At 32.9% G+C, this 25,548-nt stretch overlaps 1 protein-coding gene across 2 annotated transcripts in view; it reads right to left on the bottom strand.

The window, feature by feature from the left end:
- Window positions 1-25,548, bottom strand: part of LOC110101275 (general transcription factor 3C polypeptide 3) — an 83,738-nt gene that overhangs the window by 54,453 nt on the left and 3,737 nt on the right. For both annotated transcript variants that reach the window (XM_028701220.1, XM_028701222.1), the window contains exons 5-6: window positions 18,235-18,416; window positions 13,300-13,495 (exon numbers count right to left, since the gene is read on the bottom strand). In XM_028701220.1, the coding sequence (XP_028557053.1) occupies window positions 13,300-13,495; window positions 18,235-18,416 (378 nt within the window). The remainder of the gene's footprint in view (window positions 1-13,299; window positions 13,496-18,234; window positions 18,417-25,548) is intronic.

Raw genomic sequence — 25,548 nt, 5'->3', positions numbered from 1 at the left:
TCAAGTTTTTCTGGGTTTGAGGTTTGAGCGAGGATTTCCAGTTTGTGGAGAAATGAAGAGGGAAGGAGGTCATAGTAGAGGATTCATCCTGATTTCTTGAAGGGTAAAACCAAGGCAACGACGTGGAGAGTATTTGGGAGTTAGAGGCAGGTATATTACATCTCTACAGCGGATGGTGGTTCTAATTCCTGAACAGTGGCTGCATCAGGAAATCCTTGAGGTTTTCAAGATGGAAACAAGGCGGAAAGCTGTTGTATGGGTGCCAGATAACCTCCCACCCAGAAAGGAACTAAAGTTGAATGGATCAGCCAGCTATTCCAAGGTGCCGATAGCCTTCTAGCCAACAAAAATAAATGTTGATCATGGTTCTTGAGTTCTTTTATTTTTCTCAGTCAAATTTTTGTAATCTTTTCTCATCTATCGCTTGATACCAAGGTTTATCACAGCCTTGAAAAATGCTGAAAAAGAGGATTTGCCAATGTTCGACTCAAGAAGTCACAATGGAGGACTTGCAACAAAAAATTCAGCATTCGCAACAACACCTTGCGATGAGTGGGCAGCAAGGATGAGATGTTCAATCCTTCAACTCGGAAGACAATCAAGAAAGCCCAGAGATGGAGAATCCTTTCCATTAATTGCTAAAAGAATCAGAAGAAGAGCAGTATAAACAATTTTCAAGGGAACCTAAAACGATGATATCAAGAATTTGGAGTGAAGGCAGATAATTTATACTTTAAAGGTAACTTGAATCCAAATGACTTCATAGATTAAACACACATTAAGCACGTATTTGACAACAAAGAAGCATCAGCCGATCTGCAATTTGAGTTGGTGACCAACAAGATAAGAATGATGTCTCCATTTGGTGGGATAACCTTCAAAAAATCAAAACCAGGAAGGCAAAAGCAAAAACATCACATGGGAAAAGATTAAAGAGTTGCAACGAAGACACTTGCTCTTTTATTTTTTTTCAAGATGCCTTCCTTAAACTCGATAACTTTCAGCTGCTTTGCTGAAGTGTGACATATCGGAATCAAAGGAGCATAAATTTACAAGATTCTTGGGCAGTATGCGGCCTGCAATAGCCTCAGCAATATTGGACTTTTTTTACGTCATTAAACTTGCAAAAAAGGGTGGAAAGACGGCAACAAACTTCCAAGAATTTGCCACCAAGATCTATACAATAACCGCATGAAACTGACAATGAGTTTCATGTAAAGACAAATCATTTCCCACCTCAAAATATTTCATTCGATGGTAGCAGAAAATAATAGCAAGGTAAGTACTTCCACCAACAAAGCTCAACTACTAAGATGTTTTAAATATTTGGGGTTCAGCCATTATGTTTCTGATTGTTGCAGTTAACAAGTCTTTTTCCTCGCTGAAAAAGCAGCTCAAGAGAATGATGACGAGGAAGAATTGCCATAACTAAAAGCAGAGCATTTGTTGCAAGCAGATGAACGTGAGTTGCTCGTTGTCCAAAAAGTTTTGAATGTCACCATCAAGAAAGAATTAGCTTGGCTATGCCAAAACATGTTCTATAGCCAATGCACCATTCAGGGTAAACGTGCAAAGCCATCATCAATGGAAGAAGATGCAAAAATGACATTTCAACTAAAATAGCAAAGAAGTTGATCCTTCTAACAGAGATCATCAATGACCTTACAAGCTCTCTTGATTGTGAAAGGGAAGCGAAATCAAGGAGGCAACACTGTTTTGTGCAATTTATCATTGGACAGAAACTTGAAGGCAAGGTCTGGTTTGGTGTTATTTGGACGGATTCTTGTCACTTTCTGGGAGGGAACAGAAGACACATAAACGTTGAAGCTTGATAATGAGCGGGTGAAACTCATGCCACTAAAGACAAAGCTAAAGAAGTTGTGGAAGGCATGACGGTGTCTAAATTCATGTTTATAAGAGCTATGTAACACTCAGAGTTTGCCTATGCTCTGGTGGTTCTAGAAGAAAATCAAAAGAAAAAAAAATAACAGGTGCCAAAGGAGGTCCAATCATTGTTGCAACAATACCCAGATGTGATTCATCCAAACTTCCAGCAGATCATGAAGCCCTCAAGTACCTTTACAGCCAAAACAAACTTTAGGGTAGGCATGCCTAGTCAGTTGAATTTCTTCAATCCTTCAAATACAAAATAAAAAATACAAATCGAGTGTCCAAATAAAAATTAGTTGTTACCCTAAGCCAAAGCAATACTCTCCTAAGTATTCTCTAGTTGAAGGTGGTTGGGTTTGAGATCATCAAAAGAACTTTATCCCCACAAAGATTTCTGTAAGAAGTGAGAACAAATGTCAAGACTATACAATTTAACATTTCCAACTTCAAGTTTAGACCATTTTGAAATCTAACATCAAACATAATAGTCCAAGCATAAAATAAAAATGCTTAGAAGATTGACTTCTCAGAGGTATACCAACTTATCAACAACTTCTACATCGTAGATCCCTCACTTTATTATGAGCAAAAAATGGTTCAAGACTTAAGGATGAGTCTTCTTCAATTTGGGGAGAATGGCAGTTTAATTTTATTTTTTAAAGAATTCTATATAAAGTTTTTTTTTTTTTGTAAGGGAATGTTTTTTATTTTTTTTAGAAGAGTATTTTTAGAATAACATTGTCGTTGTCGAGTCTCAAGCCCTAGATAAAAAATGTGGAGGGTTGTGTTAAGTAGTTAACAGCCAATGTAAAATTTATCAAACAATCATCACATGAATTATTTAATACATTGTCTTAATGCTAGGGTGTTCCCTAGCAGTGACGTGTTATATGACTTGAATCAAGAAAAAAGTGTGCAAAGGTCACTACACTGGTTCTCGAATGCAGTGTTAAATAAGGGTTCTCACATCATAGACGGATGTGGGTAAGGAAGATAAAACATAAAACTAGAATTAGAATAAAAACTTGAGATATAGATTCTCTTATAGACAAATTAATGAAACTAATAGATATTATGATTCATAGAAAGATAAATATTTTATATATTCAGGAAACTAAATGAGTTGGAGAAAAGGTTAAAAAAATTGATGATTTAAAATTTAAACTATGGTATTCAAATTGAAATCATACTAAAAATAGTGCATTTGATCATATATAAAAGTTTGAAATATAATGTTGTAAAAATTAATAGAATTAAAGATAGAATAATAAATTTAAATATTATTGTTGATATTAATATTATTAATAATATTATAAGTGATTATACTCAAATAGGTTTGAATATATATTAAAAACTAAATTTTAGAATGACTTTAAAAAAATATTGTCAGTGTAAAACTTATTGAATAATCATGATAATGACATAAAAGAATTAATAGAAAGGATATCTATTGAACAAAGAGTTTTTATTGGAGGAGATTTAAATGGAATGTTGGTAGAATTGAAGAAGATTATAAAAGAATTCATGATGACTATGGGTTTGGAGTGAGACTAATGAAAGTAGTATGACCATATTAGATTTTGCTCTAGTTATGATTTTATAACTGCTAATATTTTATTTAAGAAAATAGAGGAGCATCTCATCACTTATGAGAATGGACACAGTAAAAATCGAATTGATTTTGTTCTTATAAGAAAATAATTAGTTTAGAGTGCGAAAATTATAAGGATATTCTGATTGAAAGTTTATGTAGCCAACATCACTAATTAGTATTAGAGTTTAAGATGAAAATAGTATGGCAATACTAAAAATAAAGTAAAATATTATCCTAGGATTTGACAAAAGGTATTTATAGAATGCTAATAAAAATAATTTTGAACATTAGATTCAAGATCTCAAGATTTGAGATGTTCATGAGGAAGCTATTGTTATGCAGGAAAGAGTAATTGGTGATATTAAAAATGTTGAAAAAAATACTTGCAGTATCTCAAAAGAAAAAACTCATAATAGTAAAAATAATTGGTGATAAAATTAAAATGTGTAAGAAAAGATTTAAAAAAGAAGCATTATTATAAAAATAAGTTTAGATGTAAAAGCTTAAATATTTGCGAAAAATATAAAGGCTCATAGGGAGTCTGAGAAAGTTATTTGAGATGCAAATAATTTAGGTTTTAATGATTTATATAATTGATTTGATACTAAAGAGGATAAAAAAAAATATAAGTTAGTCCAGCAATAAGATATAAGAAATAAAGATTTAATTTAAGTGAAGTGCATTAAGGATGAAGATTAAAAAAAATTAGAATAATATATCCAATATATATGAGTAAGATATTTCAATAAGCTTCTCAATGATGATTGTGAAAATACAATTGACTCTAGTAACATTAACACCATAAAAGAAAATAGATTTCTTTTTTTTGCATAATATTATTAAAACTAAAGTTGGAGATGCTTTAAAAAAAATAAAGTGTGAAAAAGCAATGGGACCTAATGATATTCCAATAGATAGGAGATCAATGAATTTCTTGGCTTACTAAACTTCTTAATATTATTTTAAAGACTTAAAAGAAGCATGAGAAGAAGAGTATTAATTCCTATTTTTAAGAATAAAGATGATGCATAAGAGTATGAGAATTATAAAGAAATTAAAATAATGTGTCAAACATTAAAACTATGAGAGAGAGTAATTGAGCATAAGTTAAGGCGAGATGCTAATGTTTCTCAAAATCAAGTTGGATTCATGTTGGGTAAGTCTATCATAGAAGTTATACATTTGTTGAGAGGTTTAATGGAGAAGTATGAAGATAATGAGGAGAATCTATATATGATATTTATTGATTTAGATAAATCATATGATAAAGTTCCAAGAGAAGTACTCTGGAGAGCATACTTGTTAGCGGCGAATGGCGCACCATGGCGCAAATGTCCTATTTGAGCCATGGAGCATAACGCATTGTGCGGCACGTGCTATTTTGAATATGGCGCAAAATATAAAAGAATTATAAAATAATAAGCATAAATATGAAATATAATTAAATAAAAGACAAACTATCATAATAACAAGCAAACAATGACAATACAAATAAATAACAATCCAACATAATTTCAAGTCCAATAAGTAGTCAGTATTCATAAAACTAAAATATATTTAAATGAAATTAAATAGCATTAAGAAGATAAAAATATGCAATCTAACATTTATCTTAACACTTTTAATATATTTAAAAATTAGAAAATATATTATCTTAAAAAATAAAAAAAAAAATATAAAAAATATTTATAATTACATTAAAAATTTTTAAAACAGATGGCACGCGCTATTTTGCACCTTGCGCTATGCGCCATTTTGAACGTCTGCGCCGCGCCATATACATGGCACCGTAGGTGCGCCGCACCGCACCGTGCGCCATGACACGCGCTATTTTGCTCCATTGACATCTATGCTGGAGAGTTTTACAAAATAAAGGAGTTGTTCGAATAGATTTTTAAGGCACAAACCTGAATTAAGGTACATTCTCATCTGTATATTTTTGGCAAGACTTTTATGATGTCTTTTTTAAAAATGTATCTGGTGACTTTACTTGCAAATACGTCAGCTTGATAAACTAAAGATTGTATTAGACCCCTTGAATTTACTAGGAACTAGCTATAACTGGAACTAGGGTCTTTTGTTTGTGAATTTGCTCAATTAAGTCAACATTTTTTATATGTTATTTGAGTTTTTTTAAATAGGCACTTTACAAACAGATGTGTAAATACAGATACAACTAAGTCATTTATAGCTTTATACCTATCTTTAATTTCAATATTTATATGTCAACTTTTCGCTTTTTTTTCTTTTTCTTTTTCTTTTTCTTTTTTTTTTTTTTAGTATCAACTTTTAGTTGAACATCATGTAATATTTGATTATATTGCTTGCTTGCAGGTGCTAAACCCAGTATCAACCGGGAGTCAATATTTCCAATTAGCACCATTATAATTTGGATAAATAGATTATTGTAATGCAACTCTATTTTAGCAAACTCCGTTTTATTTAAAAAAATAAATTAATACATTAACATGGCTTTTTTTTTGTCATTTCATTAACTTTGTTTTAAAGGAACATTATTCCTCTCTTTTTCAAAATTAAAAAAATTATTTTATTTTTTCTTTTTACTTTTTATAGAATTTCTCAAAATTTCAATAACCTCCCAACATTCCACCCCCGCATAGGGGGGTGTCGGGTAGGCACTTCCCCTTATTCATCCCAGTTAGATCAAAGATTCAATGGTGTGAGGTCTTCGTTTAATTTATTTCTCCTGCCCATTGTTTAAAATTGTACAATATGAGGCTCATCTCAGCGCAATTCCAGTTAAACATGCCTCGAGGCTTACGTCTCAATCTTTTTTTATGAGACTTGCACCTTAGCTTGGCTTAGGCCCACCTTGAGGCACGTCTCGCCTTACCAACGTGAGGCGTACGCCTCACCCGATTTATATATTTTTTATTAAACCTCACCTAAATCCTAAACTAAATCCCCGAACAAATCATGCATTCATGTACTCTCAAGCCGCAACAACTTCCTCTCAACCACCTCGACCTCCAGCCCACCACCTTTGTCATAGCCACCACCATCGTAGCCACGGACAGGAGTTACTTCAAAGTGGCACACTCTAAAAATTTTGGAGTATTATTCTCATCTTTATGTATGATAAAAATTTATGAAAGAGAACAACAACATCAACAGCATTAAGCCTTTATCCCATTATGTGGGGTCAACTACATGAATCATTTTTCTCCATTGTGTCATGTTAAAAGTTAAATTCTCATTTAAATCTAATAAAGAAAGGTCATTTCTAATTTTTCTAACCAAGTCTATTTAGGTCTACATCTACCTTTCTTAACATAAGTCAAATCTAATACATATATTTTCTATGTTGCACCGATACGGATACGGCGACCCGGATACGACACGATACGGATACTCGACACGTCAATTCTTAAAAATACAGGATATAGGTACGGCGCGGGCACATCATTATAATTTATAAATCATACATAAAAATTGGAAAAGCAATCAAAGCATAATATTTGAAATTACAAAAAAAATGAAAACAACATCATTTGTAGCCTTGTAGCTTATAATATCAAAATATAAGTAAGCACTAAATGTTTAGTACAACAATAAAAGCATAAACATAAATTGTCTAGCACATGAAGTTTCAACTATTCAATAGAAGGAATGATATGATTAGCTCTTCAGTGGTTTGTCTTTGAACTTCTATATCATCTTCAATAAATATCATAGTTTCTAATTCAGGCTCATCAAATGAAAGATTAACAATTTCTAATATTATCATATCATCAAGAGACTCATCTCGAAAATGAGAGAACCTTGCTTGCAGCCACAAAAGTAAATACGATGCATCTTTTTTTTTTGTTTTTCAACGGACACGCGTATCGCATACGCGTGTACTTTTAAAATTAAATAGTATTTTAACTGGATACGGCTTTGGCGTATCCAACACGTATCGGTGGCGTATCGAAGGCGTATCAGATACAGCACACCTTCATAAATAAGTGTATCGGTGCAACATAGGCATTGGACTAATGACAATTTTATTGGCATGTTTGCAATCATTATTATTTCATTTTCTTGTGGATATTGAATCCTAAAAAATATTAAGGCACTTACCTGTATCTTTCTTTCCTAGGAGGAATTAATTGACTATGAATCACTTTTTCATGATGCATGGGATAATATGTTGACCTCAACAACCACTATGAGGCCGACCCGAACAAGTTTGTCAATAATTAGTGAGTGAATGATGCGATGTTGCACAAATGATGTTTGAAACACATTGACTAGAAATTAAAATCACCCTATTTACAAAATGAGCAATGCCAGTGGGTTTAGGGTAGCGAATAAAGCTTAAATAGAAATCCATATTACCAAGTTCTCCACACGGCAAAAAAAAGATCATGTCGCAACTTCGATTTGTGCCAATGACATATATATATATATATATATATGACACACATACATGCATTAATATTATTATTATTATGAAATTTTAAAATATAATAAAACAACTAAAAAAAACCAATTTCTCCCCTCTTCGATCTTGTACTCCACACACGTTTTCACCATTGCCTCTCAAATCAATGCATGTATCCTCTTCACTTATCTCTTGCTCTTGATCCCTCGTTCTCCTACTCTCTCTCTCTCACGCACACACTCTCTTCCTCTCTCAGTCTCTCCCTAGCCTGCCTGCCGAGCCGTTGCCGCCATCTCTCTAGCACGCCCGAGTCCATGGCCTACTCAGTCACCACCATCTCGCTTTATGCCAATAGTCTTCGTCGCCATCTCCCTTGTCGCTGCTACTAGTCGACCTAGTTACTGTGACCATAATCACCACAGCAGAGCTAATTGGTCTCCACCTTTTTTCTCTTTTTCTCTCTTTTTCTTTGTTTCTTTCTCTCCCTCTCTATATCTATCTGTCTCCCTCTTTCCCTCTATATCTCACTTTCACCTCTCTCTCTCACTTTTCATCTCTCTTTTTCTCCATTTCTTTCTCTGCCTCTTTTTTTCTCATTCTCCCATTCTCTTTTATTGTCTCGTCTCTCTCTTTCCCTTTTTTTGTTTTTCTCTCCCTATCTCTCATTCTCTCTCTTACTATCTTTGTGTCTTTCTCTTTTTCTCTCACTCTTTCTCTCTTCCTCTGCTATTATTCCCTACAAATAGAAAGAAAAAAGAAAAAAAATAGAAAGAAAAGAAAATGAAAGTAGAGTTTTTTTTTGTATTTGACCTTATTTACTCAACATACACTTGTTGCCTCGTTGCCATTGCCACGTGCCCGTAGATATAATTTCAGCGCCAGGGCGCTCGAGTACGTAGCACTGAGGCGTTGTACGAAAAATATTTTCAAGCAGGAGGTAAACGCCTCGCACCTCCCAGGAAGCACAACAAACTTGTGGTCCGAGGCAACAGAACAACTCGATTGATCAACACAATGAAATTCCCCGTATAATAATCTTCCACTTAGGAACTGATTGCAATCAATCCTTCTTTTGATCTGCACCATCAATCATAGTACATATAGTGTGGCTCTCCCCTGCTTTCATCCTCCATAAATACCAACTGAAGCTACATATAAGTTCAGTTTATCAACTTTCACCATCTTCGTCAGCATTTCTACAGGATTCTCGATCGTGTGTATCTTCTCTAAATATAATTGACCATCTTTCAAAAGTAACCTGATGAAATGATACTGAAGTTTGATATGCTTCATTCTGGCATGAAATGCAGCATTCTTGGCTAGATGTGCAGTAGCACTTATACTGCCACTTATTAACCAAAAATTTTTAAAATGTAAGTTTACTATTTTTGGCATAATTATTTGCTAAAGTTACTCAATTTTATCATTCCTTCGTAAAATGACAAAGTTAGTTTCATGAAATCTTATTTGTACTAAGTGCAAAAGTTATTAAATTTACTGAACTAAGTGTTAATTAAAGTTATTAAATTTATTTAACTAAATGTTAATTAACTAAACTAAAGGTCAACTCATTCTAATATTTTCCTAACCGGGTCATCGGAAGGTCGTCATTTTATGTGACCAAACCATATAAGACGATTCTCTCTATTATTATCTTTATGTTAATGATAAATATTTACGAAAGAGAAAGATGATTAAAATAAAAGAAGAAGAAATAGATTGACAGGCATTGAACTACACATGATGGGGTAGGGGAGAGATCAATTTGTTATGATGATGTCTCAAATAAAAACCAACTCATATGATGACAATGTAGAAGATTTATGAGTTGTTGCCAATTATGTCAGCTTTCTTAGGAATTAAATGTGGATGAGTGGGAAATTGAGAAAGAAGGAATTTGGAATTGAACTTGATGTTATAAGATACTTTTACGTAATTTCTATATTTCATGTTGTTTTGCTCTTTATAATATTTAGATTTCAATTCTATTTCATGCAATTTATCACTTGTCATTTTGCGTCTTCTGGAATTTTTGGTTTCATATGTATATCAATTTATTACTTTATAATTCAATAGGAAGTTAATCTGTCATTCTTTAACATATTATTTGGTATTATATTAAAAATAACTTCTAACTTTTATTTTCATTTTACATAATTTTTGAATTTTGATGTTTACTCCTCAAAACGCCTTGAGGCTTATGCCTCCATCATGAAAGAAAAAAGCCTCAATACCTAATTGAGCAAATTTAAACCATGCACCTAGCCGGATCAAAAATACAACGGACATAGTTCTTCATGTCTTCGTATGTGCATGTAATCTTGTTATAATTAATTTTATGTAATTGAGGAGAGATTTCATTGATTACTATGTGTTGTCGAAGTTGTAGAAGATCAACTGAGCATTGGCGTCGGAGTCACGGGATAGGTTGGAGTCACGGGTTTGGGCTCGTGCAAACGGAAGCAGGAAAAGTCGAAGCAGGGTGCAGATCGCGGGATAGGTTGGTGCGGGTGTAGGAGAGGACTATAAGACAAGCCGGAGATGGGAGATCGTGTGTGCAGATGGAGTTAGGTGTCGCATGTGCAGGAGGAATCATGGGACAAGCGGCTCAAGTTGGATCACAAGAATCATGGGAGTTGCGGGCGTTGGCTAGGGTATGGTCATGAGAGGCAAAGGTGTGGGCTTTGGCGCAGGTCGAATGAGGTCACAGTAGAACATGCGTGAATCAGATGGACAGACGGAGGAAAGATGAGGTGGAACTGTGGATGATGGTTGTTCACGTGTGGGGGCTAGATTCATCAGGCTTCACATGTAATGGGTTGAACGAAGAAGGGAGCCAGAGAGAGGTGGTTGTTTCGCTTTCTTCAAAATCGAGCTAGAGTGGAGGGCCCAAGTCCCTGTATATTTCGTCCACGAGGCTATCACATACCCCAGGGTCATTTAGTTCAATTCGTTTTTGTGAGAGGGCTCGATCGTGGGAGTTACTTATGAGCGAAATGAGCATGAGACATGAGGGGCTTATTTCAAACGTCTATGTAAATTTTTTTGTTAATTAATTATTTTAAATTAAAAACTAGTTTGAAAATTGAAATAATTTTCCTCCCTTTTCTCCCCACTTTTTTTATATGCTATTTAAAAGATAAAGAGAAAAGGAAAAAAACTTTCATTTACAAAATTTCAAACAAATTGTAAGTTTTCTTCTTCTTTTCTCTATTTCGATGCAATTGATTTATTAGCATTATTATTTTCGTTATTATTTTGCCATTAAGAGTTAATAATACTTATACTCAAGTCTCAAGGATATTTTAACAGGAGATATTATTTATGTTAAAACACAAGGTTGTTTGACTAAGTATTTTCCTATTTCAATTGGATTACATCAAGGATCAGCTTTAAGCACATATCTTTTTACTAAAATCATGATGTTCTTACTATACATTCGCAATAGAACATACCTTGGTTTATCCTCTTTGCTAATGATACTACAAAGGGAGTTGAAGGAAAAATTGAATTATGAAGGTCAATTTTAGAGTCTAAAGATTTTTATTTAAGCGGGTCTAAAACCAAATAAATGGAGTGTAATTTTAGTAATAAAAGATTTAGTGAGGGATTGTGACTTTGGGCAATCAAATCATAAAAAGAGTACACATTTTTTTATATTTCAGGTCTATTGTTCAAAGGGATTGTAAATAGATGGAGATATTATTAGTCAGATTTAAGTGAGATGGTTGAAGTAGAAGAATGCATCGGACTTGTTATGTAATAGAAAAATACCCCTCAAACTTAAGAGAAATTTCTATAAGATCGTAGTGAGATCTGCAATGTTTTATGGAGCGGAATGTTTTCCATTAAAATATTAAATTAAGTGTTGCAAGATGAGGATGCTCAGCCGGATGAGTAACTTTACACTTAAAGACAAAATGTGAAATGAGTATATACATGAAAAAGTTGGAGTAGCACTAGTGGCAGATAAGATTAGAGAGTCACCTTAGATGGTTTGGTCACATAAAATATTGTCCTTTTGATGACCTAGGTAGAAGAGTAGATGTGTTAAATTTGGCCTATATTAAGAAAGGTAAAGGTAAACCTAAAAAAACTTGTTTAGAAAGTATTAGAATTAGTTTTTCTATTAGAATTAAATGGGCATGTGACTCTTAATAGGACACAATGGAGAAAAAGAATTCATGTAGCTGGCCCTATTTAGTGTAAAAAGGTTTGATGTTGTTGTTGTAGGGTATTTTTAGAATTTTATAATATTGTTTGGTGGGCATGTGTTCTATTTAAGGTCAACCCTCTAGCAAATTTCATCAATTTTTTGAAAAAGAGTTATGATATTTCCTAATTTGAGAGAAGATTACAATTCTTGTAGAAATGAAAAGAGATAAATGTTATAGTGCAGTCTCGAACTCTACCACAATCAACCACAAATTTCAGGAGGCTCTCTCCAACAATCATCAAGGAATAGCTGCACCAGAAATCTAGAGGCAAGAGGCTTCTAGGTGGTTGCAACGAGGTAGAAAACATTTCTAGTAAGAGTCGGGCACAGGGGATAGCAGCCAAAGGAGAATCTAGGCAACAAAACATGAGGGAGAAGTAGCTAGTCTACTTTTCTTTATGTTCTTGCAATCCATTGTTTGAAGACAAAATTTCTAGCTCACTTCAGGCACTAGAATAAAGGAGAGTTCTTGTTGTTAACAATTCTCATAAGTAGCCTTGCAGGAGCATTTCCCATTATTCTTCAAAGTGATCGATAACCCTTCTTCCTAGTTCCTTGTAGGGTTCGACCAAGGCACAGATGTGGAGAGAGCAGATAGTTGGAGGCATGATTTTTTAACCTCTAAATAGGGGGCCTTTTGAATCTCTCGATAAGGGTGGCAGGTGGTTCTGATTCTGGACCAGTGATTGCAGTCGAATTCAGGAGATCTCAAGGGTGGGAACAAAGCAAACAATTGTTGTCCAGGTGTCAAATAACCTCCTAATTAGCAAGGAATTAAAGCTAGAGGGATCAACCGAATTTTCCGAAAGGCTAACAACCTTCCAACCAACCAGAATCAATATTGATCAAGTTTCTTGATCCATAAATTATTTTTCCATGTCATCAGCCCAAACTATAACTTATAACCTCTACCTTGAGAAATAGGGAGCATGCTAATTAAAGATGAATTTTTAGTTATACTTTGCTTAATATCCTCTTTGCATTACTTTCAGCTTCATTATAATTCTCATAAACCTCAATGGTATTTAATTTTTTCCACTTCAAAACACCTTTTTTTCCCGTAGAACCTCAGTAATCTAACCTATTTAAAGCAACCTTAGAAAGAACAATGATTCAATTATAAATAAATAGATTTTATAAAAAAACAAACACTTTTTAATCTAAAAAATTTGTTTAAAGAAGATATAATGCATGTCATCCAAAAATAATTACCTTAGATGCCATCTTGCGTGCTTCAACATTAGCAGGATAAAGACTTACAATCTGATTACATGAGTCAGCTGCCTTCTGATACTCACCAAGCTCGAAATAAAGCAATGCACGATTAAATCTGAGACCAATATCCTTTGGGTCTGCTGCTATTGCCTTTGAAAGGCAATATCTAACCTGACCAAAATTTTTCTGCTCACTGTAGTATGGAAAAATTAAATTAGTTCAAGATAACAGCGCCATCTAATAGCCATATAGAAAGAAACAAATGAAAAACTACATTAAAAAAAAAACCAAACAAGTGAATAATGTAGATTTATATCATATCAAACATTCAAAATAAGCATGCAGTGTTGAAGGAAATGCAAAACTATATAACTCATGAAAATCTCATATCATACTCAAGTATCAATAAGCTTTCTAGCACTTCAATTTATTTTTTGAAAAAATACAAGATCCACTGTGAATAAGACGGATAATGATCTAATCTGAAGCTAATCTAACCAAACTAAATATCGATTCAAAGTCATTCCATCCAACCTAGCGCACATTCGCACAACCAAGTCAAGTTGTGGTCGAGCTCAATCCAATATCATTTCCAAACTAAATCTTCTTTATCTCAAGTAATTTTTTATCTTGTAAGACATTTTCATACCATATAGATTCATATATATAAATAAAAAAATATAAAAGTATATTCATTCATACATACATGTATATACATTCATACATACATGTATATAAATTTGCAACATGATCTCAATCTAGCTTAATTCAAGTTCAATCTATGCCAACTTGAGCTCATTGACTTCGATTTGAACTAAAATCATTCATATTTTCCAGCAAACTTCGACCTCCGAACCAAATTTAAAATATTATTTATGTCATAAAAAATAAATTAAGATTGTTAAGAAAATTCATAAGCTGACATTTTGACTATATAAGTCCTGTGAAGATTCAACAAAATCCCAACCATTTATGGTTATTCAAAATCAAACACAGGATATATAACCATATAATATCCATTTGCAAAGCATCCCAATCTTCAGATGTAAATAGCTATATCAAAGTTTACCCCTCCAAACCCCCACAGCATGCACTTCAAAGAACTTCATTAAAAAAGAGATCTAATCTATGGTGGCAGCAAACACTAAATATATACAATATTAGAATAAGTCATAAGCAAACATTTTAAACGTATGTGTCTAGGAAAAATCAACAAAACCATGCACATTCTTGAAGAGTGCATATGCATTACTATTCAAAAGATGCAAAAAATACAACTATAAGTGAGAAATACTATCACCATCTTCCTTCAACAAAACCAAAAAAGAAGAAGGAAGATTGACACTACACTATTGTTCCATAAAAAATCATGGTTCAATGCAAACTGTGCACAAAAATCAGCAACTCTGTTGCAGTGACGAGGTGTGTATGTTGGAATGAACTTGGTGGAAGCTGAGCAGCAAACCGAGCTCAGGAGCTTGAAGTGTTCTTTCTTGCCAAATTGCTTTGTCAAAGCTATGCTGCAAATGCTTCATAACATTACAATTATCTCCTTCTATGATCAGAACCCTGGTTTCATACATCCATGGCTGAAATGTAGTTTGGAGGCTGATTGCTTGCATTTCAACAGCTGAATTATTCCAATACTCCCATTGGCTTCCAGCAGCAAATAATAAGATTGGCATTTGCATCATGGATGACTACACCAAGGCCAGCTTTGTAGGAAGGAAGCAGGGCTCCATCAATATTGGCTTTGACCTAGCTGGGAAGGCACCACATCAGGAGTGAAAATGGTCCATTCGAATGAGTAGTGCTCCTTATAGCTTCATTATATCTCATTAGTTTGATTTGTTTATAGTTAAGAAAATCTTGAACAACGTCCCTATTCTAAATATTAGTACCAAAATGATGCTTGTCAACTTTTTTTTTTTTTTTTGAAAATGATACTTCTCCAGCAATGTGGCAACTTTTAAGCTTCAAAATTTACAAAAAAGGTTTTTACACAAACAGCCACAATATCTCCCATAAATCCCAAATACTGATGCTAAAACTATATTATCATTCATCTTCTTCACAATTATGTTCAGTCCAATTTTTTGGATCAATCTATAATATACCTTGAAAAGAAAGGAGTTAATAATGCTTATATTCAAATCATTAAAGATATGTATGTAGGAGCTATTACTTGTGTTCAAACACAAGGTGGTTTGATCAAGTATTTCCCTATTTCGGTTGGGTTACATCAAGGATCAGCCTTAAGCCCATATCTTTTTGCTTTAGTCATGGATGTTCTCACTAGACATTTGCAAGAGGATGTACCTTGGTGTATGCTTTTTGCTGATGATATTCTTCTTGTTGATAAAACTAGAGAGGGAGTTGAAGGTAAACTTAAATTATGGAGGTCAACGGGGAGAGAGACGGGCACGAAGAGGGGCGGGTGTGGCGGGAGTTTTCTCTTGGCTTGCTAATGCAAAGGTTCTCATTTTTCTTCTCTACCCTTTTGTGATTGTTTTCTCATTTGGTTTTGGTGGAGAAATTTCACTCTTTTGAAGGGAAATTAGGGCAAACCCTAATTTGTGAAACCTAAGACGTATCACAGACCTAAAAAGACTTGGTTAAAAAATATTAGGAATGACCTTTCTTTATTAGATTTAAACGAGAATTTGACCTTTAATAGGACACAATGGAGAAAAAGGATTCATGTAGCCGACCCCACGTAGTGGGATAAAGGCTTCATGTTGTTGATGTTGTAATCTATAATATACCTTATTATTTCATTTATTATGATCTTACAAAATAATTTCATCCATCACATTTAATAATTTCTCAAAGTAGCATTGCACTGTTTTCTTGATGTATTCAAATTTAACTTAGATCATATCATCTTTCCTTCGTAGTGGGATAAAGGCTTCATGTTGTTGATGTTGTAATCTATAATATACCTTATTATTTCATTTATTATGATCTTACAAAATAATTTCATCCATCACATTTAATAATTTCTCAAAGTAGCATTGCACTGTTTTCTTGATGTATTCAAATTTAACTTAGATCATATCATCTTTCCTTCTAATGCATTTAATTTGAGCCACGAGCTCTCTTATCTCCAATCTTAGTTATTCTAAGTATTTTATTTTATCCTTCCTTAGTACCAAGTATATTGTATAAATTCTCCAGAGTTATAATTTTTTCTTTAAATACTACACTCACAGCAAAATTTTTAACTTTCTTATAATCATTATAAGTATTATGTGTACTCAACTTTTTTCACAATCTAACAGCGCATTAGTTTCTCAATAACCTTTTGAACATTCTCAATCCACAACTAAATCTAGTTATGTGATATATTTCGGACTCTTGTAAAACTTCCATTTTATCTTACATTCAGTTTGGCTCGAACAAAGAATTGCAATTTGAAATTATTAGAAACATATTTTGAAATATTAGCAAATTTTCACCTTTCAATTTTAACTATCTTATTCTAGAGCAATTATATATTTTGATTATTGTTCTCTACATTGTTAACATAAATATCTATAACTACTACTCTAAATTGTGAGATCAAATTCTATTGGAATCACCTTATAATCTTTACAAAAATATATTTTTCTTTCCTCCTAAGTTAAGAAAACTTTAGGGCTTTAGTAGCTCCACTTCCTCAGTGATTAAGAGTTCTATAATTTCATCAAGCATATGTTCGCCATTGCAAGGCCATAAGCTACTATAAAATTAAGTATGGCTTCTCCTATAGCAATTCTATCACCTACTCTAGACTCACCTTGAATCATCTCATAGCACATCTTAATAGAACCTTATAGATTCATTTATATAACCGCTAATACCACATCCTAATAGAACCTTATAGATTCATTTATATCATTTCTACCAAAGATTGATTTTTTTAATTATCTTCTAATCTTACTTGAAGACGATAACTATTAACCACATTTATAATATCTCAACAATAACTATCTTCATAACAATTACTCTATCACTAAAAGATACTTACCTAAATAGCATTCAACTCCTATCCATTAATCTCTGAACTCCATTCTTATTGTAATTTGTTTCAACAAATAATGATTCCTAATCTTTGCCAATCTTAATGGATTGCCTATTTTCCCTTCAGTAACATAACTTGGGAGCGATAGTAATTAGGCATATGAAAGATTCAATTAAATAAAATTCATCAGGAGCTTCTTGAGAATAACTCAAATTTTTTAGTTAGCAATTGTATTTTCAATTATTTAATTATACCAAGGAAATGTAAGGGACTCATGCAAGCCAGCTTAACATTTGATGCTAAAAGCATAATCCCATCACATTCATTTGAGAATATAAGTACCTATGCTCTTGCATCAAGCACTATGGAAACTGGCTACATAGCATTTCCTTATGAATAGATTGTCATTGAAGAAAGTCAATACAACCTCGGAAGGTTTTGCATGGACACACTTCACAAGGAGAGATCCTGCCTTATTTTCTTCACCCACTTGCAGGCATTAGATGAAAATCAACCATCCAAAGGCATTGCATCCAAAACATTGGAATACCAGGAATTCCTAAGCTTCAGCCAATGAAAACGCAAACTAAGAAGCATAAAAATCAATGCACGTAGAGATAACACAGTTTATTACATAATGCATCTTTAACATGTGATCTCAAACACTTCGACAAACAAATAATAAAGGAGGAATTAAAAGCAGTTTCAGGAAAACCATGTTGGAATTCATTAAAGAATACCTTGACAAAAGTGAATTGCAGGTGAACAGTACCAGAAAATAGTTCCGGAGGTTACAAGTATTAAGTTGGCATTACAAAATGAAATGCAAAAATTCATTGACTTCGTCATTTTTATGGCAAGTCTCAACAAAAAAATCAAAATATCATGACCATGGGCTTTAAATCCGCAAAATGAGAATATATGCTTACATAGACCAAGCAACAAGCTTCTTCCAAAGAGTTACATCCTTAGGTGATAAATGTGCAGCAATCATGTGGAAATTCAGAGCTTTCTTCCTATCATTCATAGCATCATATATAAGACCAAGTATGAAGTATGAATCAGGTAAATTAGGTGCAAGTTGAACAACTTCTTCTAATATGGGTATCGCCTGCAACAAGAACAAGGAACAGTATGAGACAAGCATAATCCTACTATCCCTTCGAAGGGGAAAAAATTCATTGCTTGGCGGTTAAATTGAATAACTTCTAACAAATGTAGTTCGGCAAAAAAAAAAGGAAGGATAACATTATAACAACATAAAAAGATAGAGTTATCACAATATAATAAAAAAAATGCTAGACAAAAGAAATTATCAACATTTTTATTATCCTTAGCCATATCCAAATTATTCGTTATGAATACTCATTCACACATTCTAATTAAGGGCTGTTGAACAGTAAAATAACAAAAATTAACAGGAAACAGAAAGAACAAAACAGTGAATTCTCAAGCTATGAACGTCAAATCCTAAAAAAGCTTTGGATTTTTGAATTCTCAAGAACTAGAAAGCTAGAAAACCAAAACAAAAGATGCAAAATTTCATTGATTTATGTTGACCTCATTTCTTGCACTTTGAGCCCGAGCGGGCTCAATCAAACGACTCAATTATGCTTCGTCGAGTCTAATTTGACTTGAATTGACGTTGATTTAGGTTTACTTTCGCCAAATTAATTTGACCAAATTAAATTGAACCCAAACGGACTTAATTTCAGCTCAATAGGATCAGTTTAATTCCAATTGAAGCCTAATCAACTTTTTGATTAATTCAAAATGTTCCTTAAATCAGGAAATGAAATCAACAGCTGCAAGTGCATTTTAATTTCAATTCTGCCTCGAGGCTTACGCTTGAGCTTTTTTAAAAGGCTTAGGCCTCAGCATGGCATAGGCCCACCTTGAGATGCGCCACGCCTCACTAGGATGAGGCGTACGCCTCACCCGATTTATATAGTTTTTTATTAAAACTTTACCTAAATCCTAAACTAAAGCCCCAAACAAATCATGCCTTCATGCACCCCCATACCGCAACAACTTCCTCTCAACCGCCTTGACCTCCAGCCCACCGCCTTTGTCATAGCCACCACCGAGAGTCACTTAAACCGCACACCACCACCATCTCTTCTAAAAATTTTTTAGTATTATTCGCATATTTATGTTAATGAAAAATATTTATAAAAGAGAAAGATGATTGAAATAAATGAAGAAGAAACAGTTTAAGAAGCATTGAACTCTACAGAATAAGGTAGGGAAGAGATTAATTTGTTATAACAACAACTCAAATAAAGACTCAAGTGATAACAGTGTAGATGATTTCTGAGTTGTTACAAATTATGCTAGTTTTTTTTAATAATTAAATGTGGATGGGTAGGGAACTAAGAAAGAAGGAATTTGGAGTTGAACTTGATGTTATATGATACTTACACGTAATTCCTATATTTCATATTATTTTGCTCTTGTAATATTGGATTTCAATTCTATTTAACGTAATTTATCAATAGTCGCTTTACATATTATGCAATTTTTAATTTCATATGTATGTCAATTTGTCACTTCATAATTTAGTAAAAAGTTAATATGATATTATTTAACATATTATTTAGATATTATACAAAAAATCACTTTTAATATTTATTTTCACTTTATGCAATTTTTGGATTTTGAGGCTTACGGCTCAAAACGCCTTACGACTTATGCCTCGCCTCACAAGCGAAAAACACTTCAATACCCAATTGCATAATTTTAAACATTGATATTTTGCTAAATTTTTTAATGAAGAATGTAAAAATACGATTGACTTTAATAATCTTAGCACCCTAAATGAATATTAAGATTTCTATTTTTATTGGCGTATTAGTAAAATGGAAGTTAGAGAGGCTTTTAAGAAAATAAACTGTGGAAAAGCTGTTGGACCTGATGATATTCTAACATAAGTGTGAAAATGCTTAGAAGATAAAGGAATTTTTTGGCTTACTAATCTTTTTAATACTATTTTGAAAACTAAAAAGATGTCTGATGAGTGGAGAATGAGTGTGTTAATTCCTATATTTAAGAATAAAGGTGATGCACAAGATTGTGAATATTATAGAGGAATTAAGTTAATGTGTCATACTATCAAACTATGGGAGCGAGTTATGGAGCATAGGTTGCGGCGTGATACTAATGTTTCTCAAAATTAATTTGGATTCATGTCGGGTAGGTCTATTATGGAAGTCATATATTTATTGAAAGGTTTGTTGGAGAAATATAGAGAGAATAAAGAAGATCTACATGATATTTTATTGATTTAGAGAAAGCATATGATAAAGTTCCAAGAGAAGTGCTATGGAGAGTTCTTGCAAAGAAAGGAGTTAATAATGCTTATATTTAAATCATTAAAGATATGTATACATGAGCTATTACTTGTGTTCAAACAAGGTGGTTGACCAAGTATTTTCCAATTTCGGTTGGATTACATCAAGGATTAGCCTTAAGCCCATATCTTTTTGCTTTAGCCATGGATGTTCTCACTAGACATTTGCAAGAGGATGTACCTTGGTTTATACTTTTTGCTGATGATATTCTTCTTGTTGATTAGACTAAAGAGGGAGTTGAAGGTAAACTTGAATTATAAAGATCAACCATAGAGTCTAAAGGTTTTCGCCTTAGTAGATCTAAAAATGAATATATGCAATTTTAATAGTAATAGACCTAATGAAGAGATTGTGACTTTGGGCGAGCAAGTCATTAATAAGAGTATGCGTTTTAGATATCTTGGATTTATTGTCCAGAGAGAGAGTGAAATAGATGGGGATATTATTAGCAGAATTCAAGTTGGATGGTTGAAGTGGAGGAATGCATAGGGCTTGTTGTGTGATAGAAAAGTCCCGCTCAAATTTATGGGAAAATTCTATGAAATGGTGATGAGACCTGCAATGCTTTATGGTGTCGAATGTTGGTCATTAAGATTAGATATGAAATGAGCATATACGTGAAAAGGTTGGAGTGGCGTCAGTGGAAGATAAGATTAGAGAGAGTCGCCTTAGATGGTTTGGTCATATAAAACGGCGGCCTTTTGATAATCCGGTTAAGAAAGTAGAGGTATCATATTTAACTTTTGTTAAGAAAGGTAGAGGTTGGTTAGAAAATATTAGAAATGATCTTGTTTTATTAGATTTAAATGAAAATTTGACTTTTAACATAACACATGGAAAAAAATGATTCATGTAGCCGACTCCACATTGTGGGACGAAGGCTTGATGTAGTAAAGTATTAAATCATAAGGATTTAATTTACATAATAATTGATTAAAAGTTAATCAAAGTCCTGTAGCATATAAATATTTATTTAAATGCAAAATTTTGTTTTCCACTAATATGTGTATGTAAGGGGTTGATATCTGGATAGCTAAAATCAACGGTTGGGAACAACTAATAGGTGTTAATGGATTTAGGTATAGATATATTTAATTTTTGTGGAGGTTAGTGCATATATTAAGCACTAGCCTTAAGCCTTTGCATCCCATTTTTATTCTACCTACCCGATAGAAAAAAAAAATCTTGGTGCTAAAGTTAGTCGTGAGGAGCTGGAAGGGAAATTCAGGGCTGATGCTATCAGCTAATGTAGAGGAGAATTCAGCGTGTATGAAGGTAAACTATAGAGAATACTAAGATTGTTGTCTGTTGTAGTTGTTGTATATAATGAAAACAGTTAGGAAAGGAATGCATTTTTTATTTTATTCATGTATATGAATCAAATTAGAGGTTATATGGCTGCTGCTGTGGGTTGAAATGGAGTAAGAGTTGTTGTAGTATTTGCTAATCCGTGACAAAAAGAGACGAATAATATGACAAAAAATAGTAAGGTAAGATAGAAGTAAAGGAAAGGGCTATAAGTAGAATTATGAGTGTCCTTAATGAAGGTTTGCTAGAATTCACGCTTTCTGCAATAAGTGTTTGGGTGTTGTTATTTTATTTATATTGATTGTTAAATCCAATAGGCAAGAAGGGAGGAAAAGGAAAGTAGAGGTGAGAAAATTTATGAATGAGGACAAATTTAGTAGAGGTAAAGATTTATTTGAGTGTATCATAACTTGTTTTATTTAAAGATAAGAATTTCTATATGAATTTCCTTATCCTTTAGGTTGTTTATATAAGGCAAAGAAGACAAGGTGTTCAAGAAGAATAAATTCCGAGCGATGTGAGATACTCAAACGATGCATAAAAATAGTAAAATTTTATACATTTGCAAATTCATATTTATTATGTCTATGATAACATTTATTTTTGAATCACTAAGTAGTAACAATTAGATTAGTGATGTATGATTATGAAAATGGACATGAAAATGGAAGAGTAGAAAAGTGAAATAAGTCATAAATGGGCGATAGACCCGCACAAATAAAGGAGAACGACGTGATGAGGTAAACTTACACTCTCTAAATTCTAAAAGTTGAGAATTCGAACCCAACCTTGATTTGAAAAGCTAGAATAGTGCAAAAGTTTATAGTCATCATATGACTTGTATAAAGGTACTAAATAGTAAAAAAAGATAGAAAGTGATGTCATGTATTTCTTATGATCAGCATGTAATTTCAAAATATTTCATATTAATTGTCAAAATAAATGTTATTATTATTTTTTATATATTACTTGCACATTTCATGCAGCCCTACTCATTAATAGTGGTTGTACTGCAGAAAAGAGGAAAGAGCCAGTAGGACACTTGACGGAAAAGGGTGACTGTTTTTTTTTTTAATACATTTTGAGTGTACATAGAGATCCAAGTGGAGGCTGTACAGAGACTTTTAAGATATGCAAATAGATTTTAAAATGTTTTAGTAAATCTCTGTATTTCTTTTGAAATGTGTATTATATTTGAGGTTTAATTGATGTATATTACATGATTTTTGTTGTTAAGTATAAAATTGGATATGTTATGAGAGTCTAAATAGATTACTTTTTTTACTCATATGATTCTGATAGAAATAGTTCATAATGGTTGTCAGTGAGAAGGAGCCTATTTAGATTTTTCTTCTCTGTTACACTCTAGGCTGACTGTAGGGGGTTGAAATGGGGTGTGAAAGAAATTGGTATCAGAGCCAAATCACAATAAAATGGAAGAATAATTGAATGTAGACAATGAAGTAGAATGAGATATAATGAATTTGATTTATACAAAGTTGTAGGTTGGATTGGGGTTGAATTAAATTGTGCATTCATTCAAATATAGTTGAACTAGCATACATGCATAATATGGTTGATCAAATATATTATATGATTGTATATATTTATACTACTATTATAAAAGGGGCTTGTGTTTCCACCCACGTCAAATCTTGGCCATCCATTTTAATTAATTTTAATTATTCAAATCAATTATTAATCTTTCATTTTAATTATTATAAGCATACTTAATTAATAATTATAACTTTATTTATAAGATAATGTATTGATGAAGTAACTATTTATTAACACCTCTTCGAATTCCACTCAGAACCATATGCTTCTGAATCATGCAACTGGTGGCTTTTTGTATTCCCACTCTCAACTCATAACCTTGCGTATTTCCATTCGCAACACTGTATTCTCATTCGCACCAGTTATAAACTTTTGGGCACAAAACCAATCCCTACTTAGGGTTATATCAATTCTTCTTACCGCCACAACTTCAAAAACTGTAGTTTTTTCTCTATATCAATCAATTGCATTTTGTATCATTAGTAACTAGTCGAATGGATGGCCTTTTATGGAGGTAATCAAAAAGTTATTTAAGAGATGGATGGTTTGGTGTATTGTATGTATAAAGTAAAAGGAATATAGGTTTTGAATTTTTTGGGCACTTGCATTGAAGTAAAATAAATGTAAAGTATTTTTGTAGGAAATTATAAACTCCTCTGAGGAATTTTTAGGAACTTTGAATCCACTCAAACCAAGTGAACTTCAAATGCTTTGACTCACAACAACATCATCCTTGAATCCACAACCAAGACCAACTAGTGATCCAGCAGCCTGCATTTTCCCAGAATCCATGACCCTAAACCCCCACTAATGAACCCAATCCTGCACAAAAAATATCAATCACACATCAACAACCTTGACCTGGCAACCCCAAGCCAATGCTTTTTCGGCCCACATTTCCCTAAATCTATAAAAGTCAAACCACATTTGGCAACCTCGTGCTAGTAACCCAATCCAACAAACCATGTGCCATGGTATCATTATGATGCCCAAAACTTGATCTCGATCACTATTTAAGATCTCATACCACTTTTCCCAATACATCACATCATGTTGTTGTCACAGTCTACGTCATCCTTGGTCACCATCCCTATTATACCTTAAACAGAGATAAAGTGTAGTGTATTTCATTTATAAGTAAAACCCAAACACAAAATTTTCATTTCATGGATTTATTTTACAACAAAACAAAAAATCTTAAGAAATCCAAATGCAATGTATTTAATGTGCATTACAGTAGGAATAAACATGAATACTAAATACTTGCAAACAAACAACCCATTGAAGGATTTGGTTACTTTGATTCCTGAAACATAATTTTTTTGGATTCTAGACATCCTTAATATGTTGAAATTAAGGGATTACAATGCTCAAGTTTTTATATTTTGACTTATGTTAAGAAAGGTAGAGGCATACCTAAAAAGACTTGGTTAGAAAATATTATGAATCATCTTTCTTTATTAGATTTAAACGAGAATTTGATTTTTAATAGAACACAATGGAGAAAAATGATTCATGTAGCCGACCACACGTAGTGGGATAAAGGCTTGATGTTGATGTTGATGTTGTGATGTTGATTTTATCATAACAATGTGTGCTTGTTAAAGCTTTTTAAATGGCACAATGTTTTACCTCAAAGAAGAATCACCTATTACCTCAACATGGATATAATTCCAAAAATTCCTAAGCATTTTATAAACTAGAGCACATTATATTCGCTAGCTTCATTATTTAATTGACCTCTCAAATTGGATGCACACACCACCTCTATACATACACCATCAATAGCTAGGGTTCTAGTAGAGATGGATGAAATAGCGAATTTTGAAAAGAAAAAAGGCTTGTTAAGGGATTTTTGGCTACTTTCAAAAAGTCAAGTATGAGAATCTATCTTCATTCTTTCTCGTTGCAAAAATGTATCGGCGTTTAATTTTTGCATGTTTCATTATCCATCCTAGAGTAAAACAAGATAGGACGAAGGGTAAAGACAAATGTAGCATGTAGATATGGAGGGTGGAAGAGAGGTGA

Source organism: Dendrobium catenatum, unplaced genomic scaffold (assembly GCF_001605985.2).
Source record: "Dendrobium catenatum unplaced genomic scaffold, ASM160598v2 fragScaff_scaffold_153, whole genome shotgun sequence".
NCBI classification, from domain to species: Eukaryota; Viridiplantae; Streptophyta; class Magnoliopsida; order Asparagales; family Orchidaceae; genus Dendrobium; species Dendrobium catenatum.
Note: the sequence above shows the minus strand (reverse complement) of the source record. Positions and strands in the feature narration are given on the sequence as shown.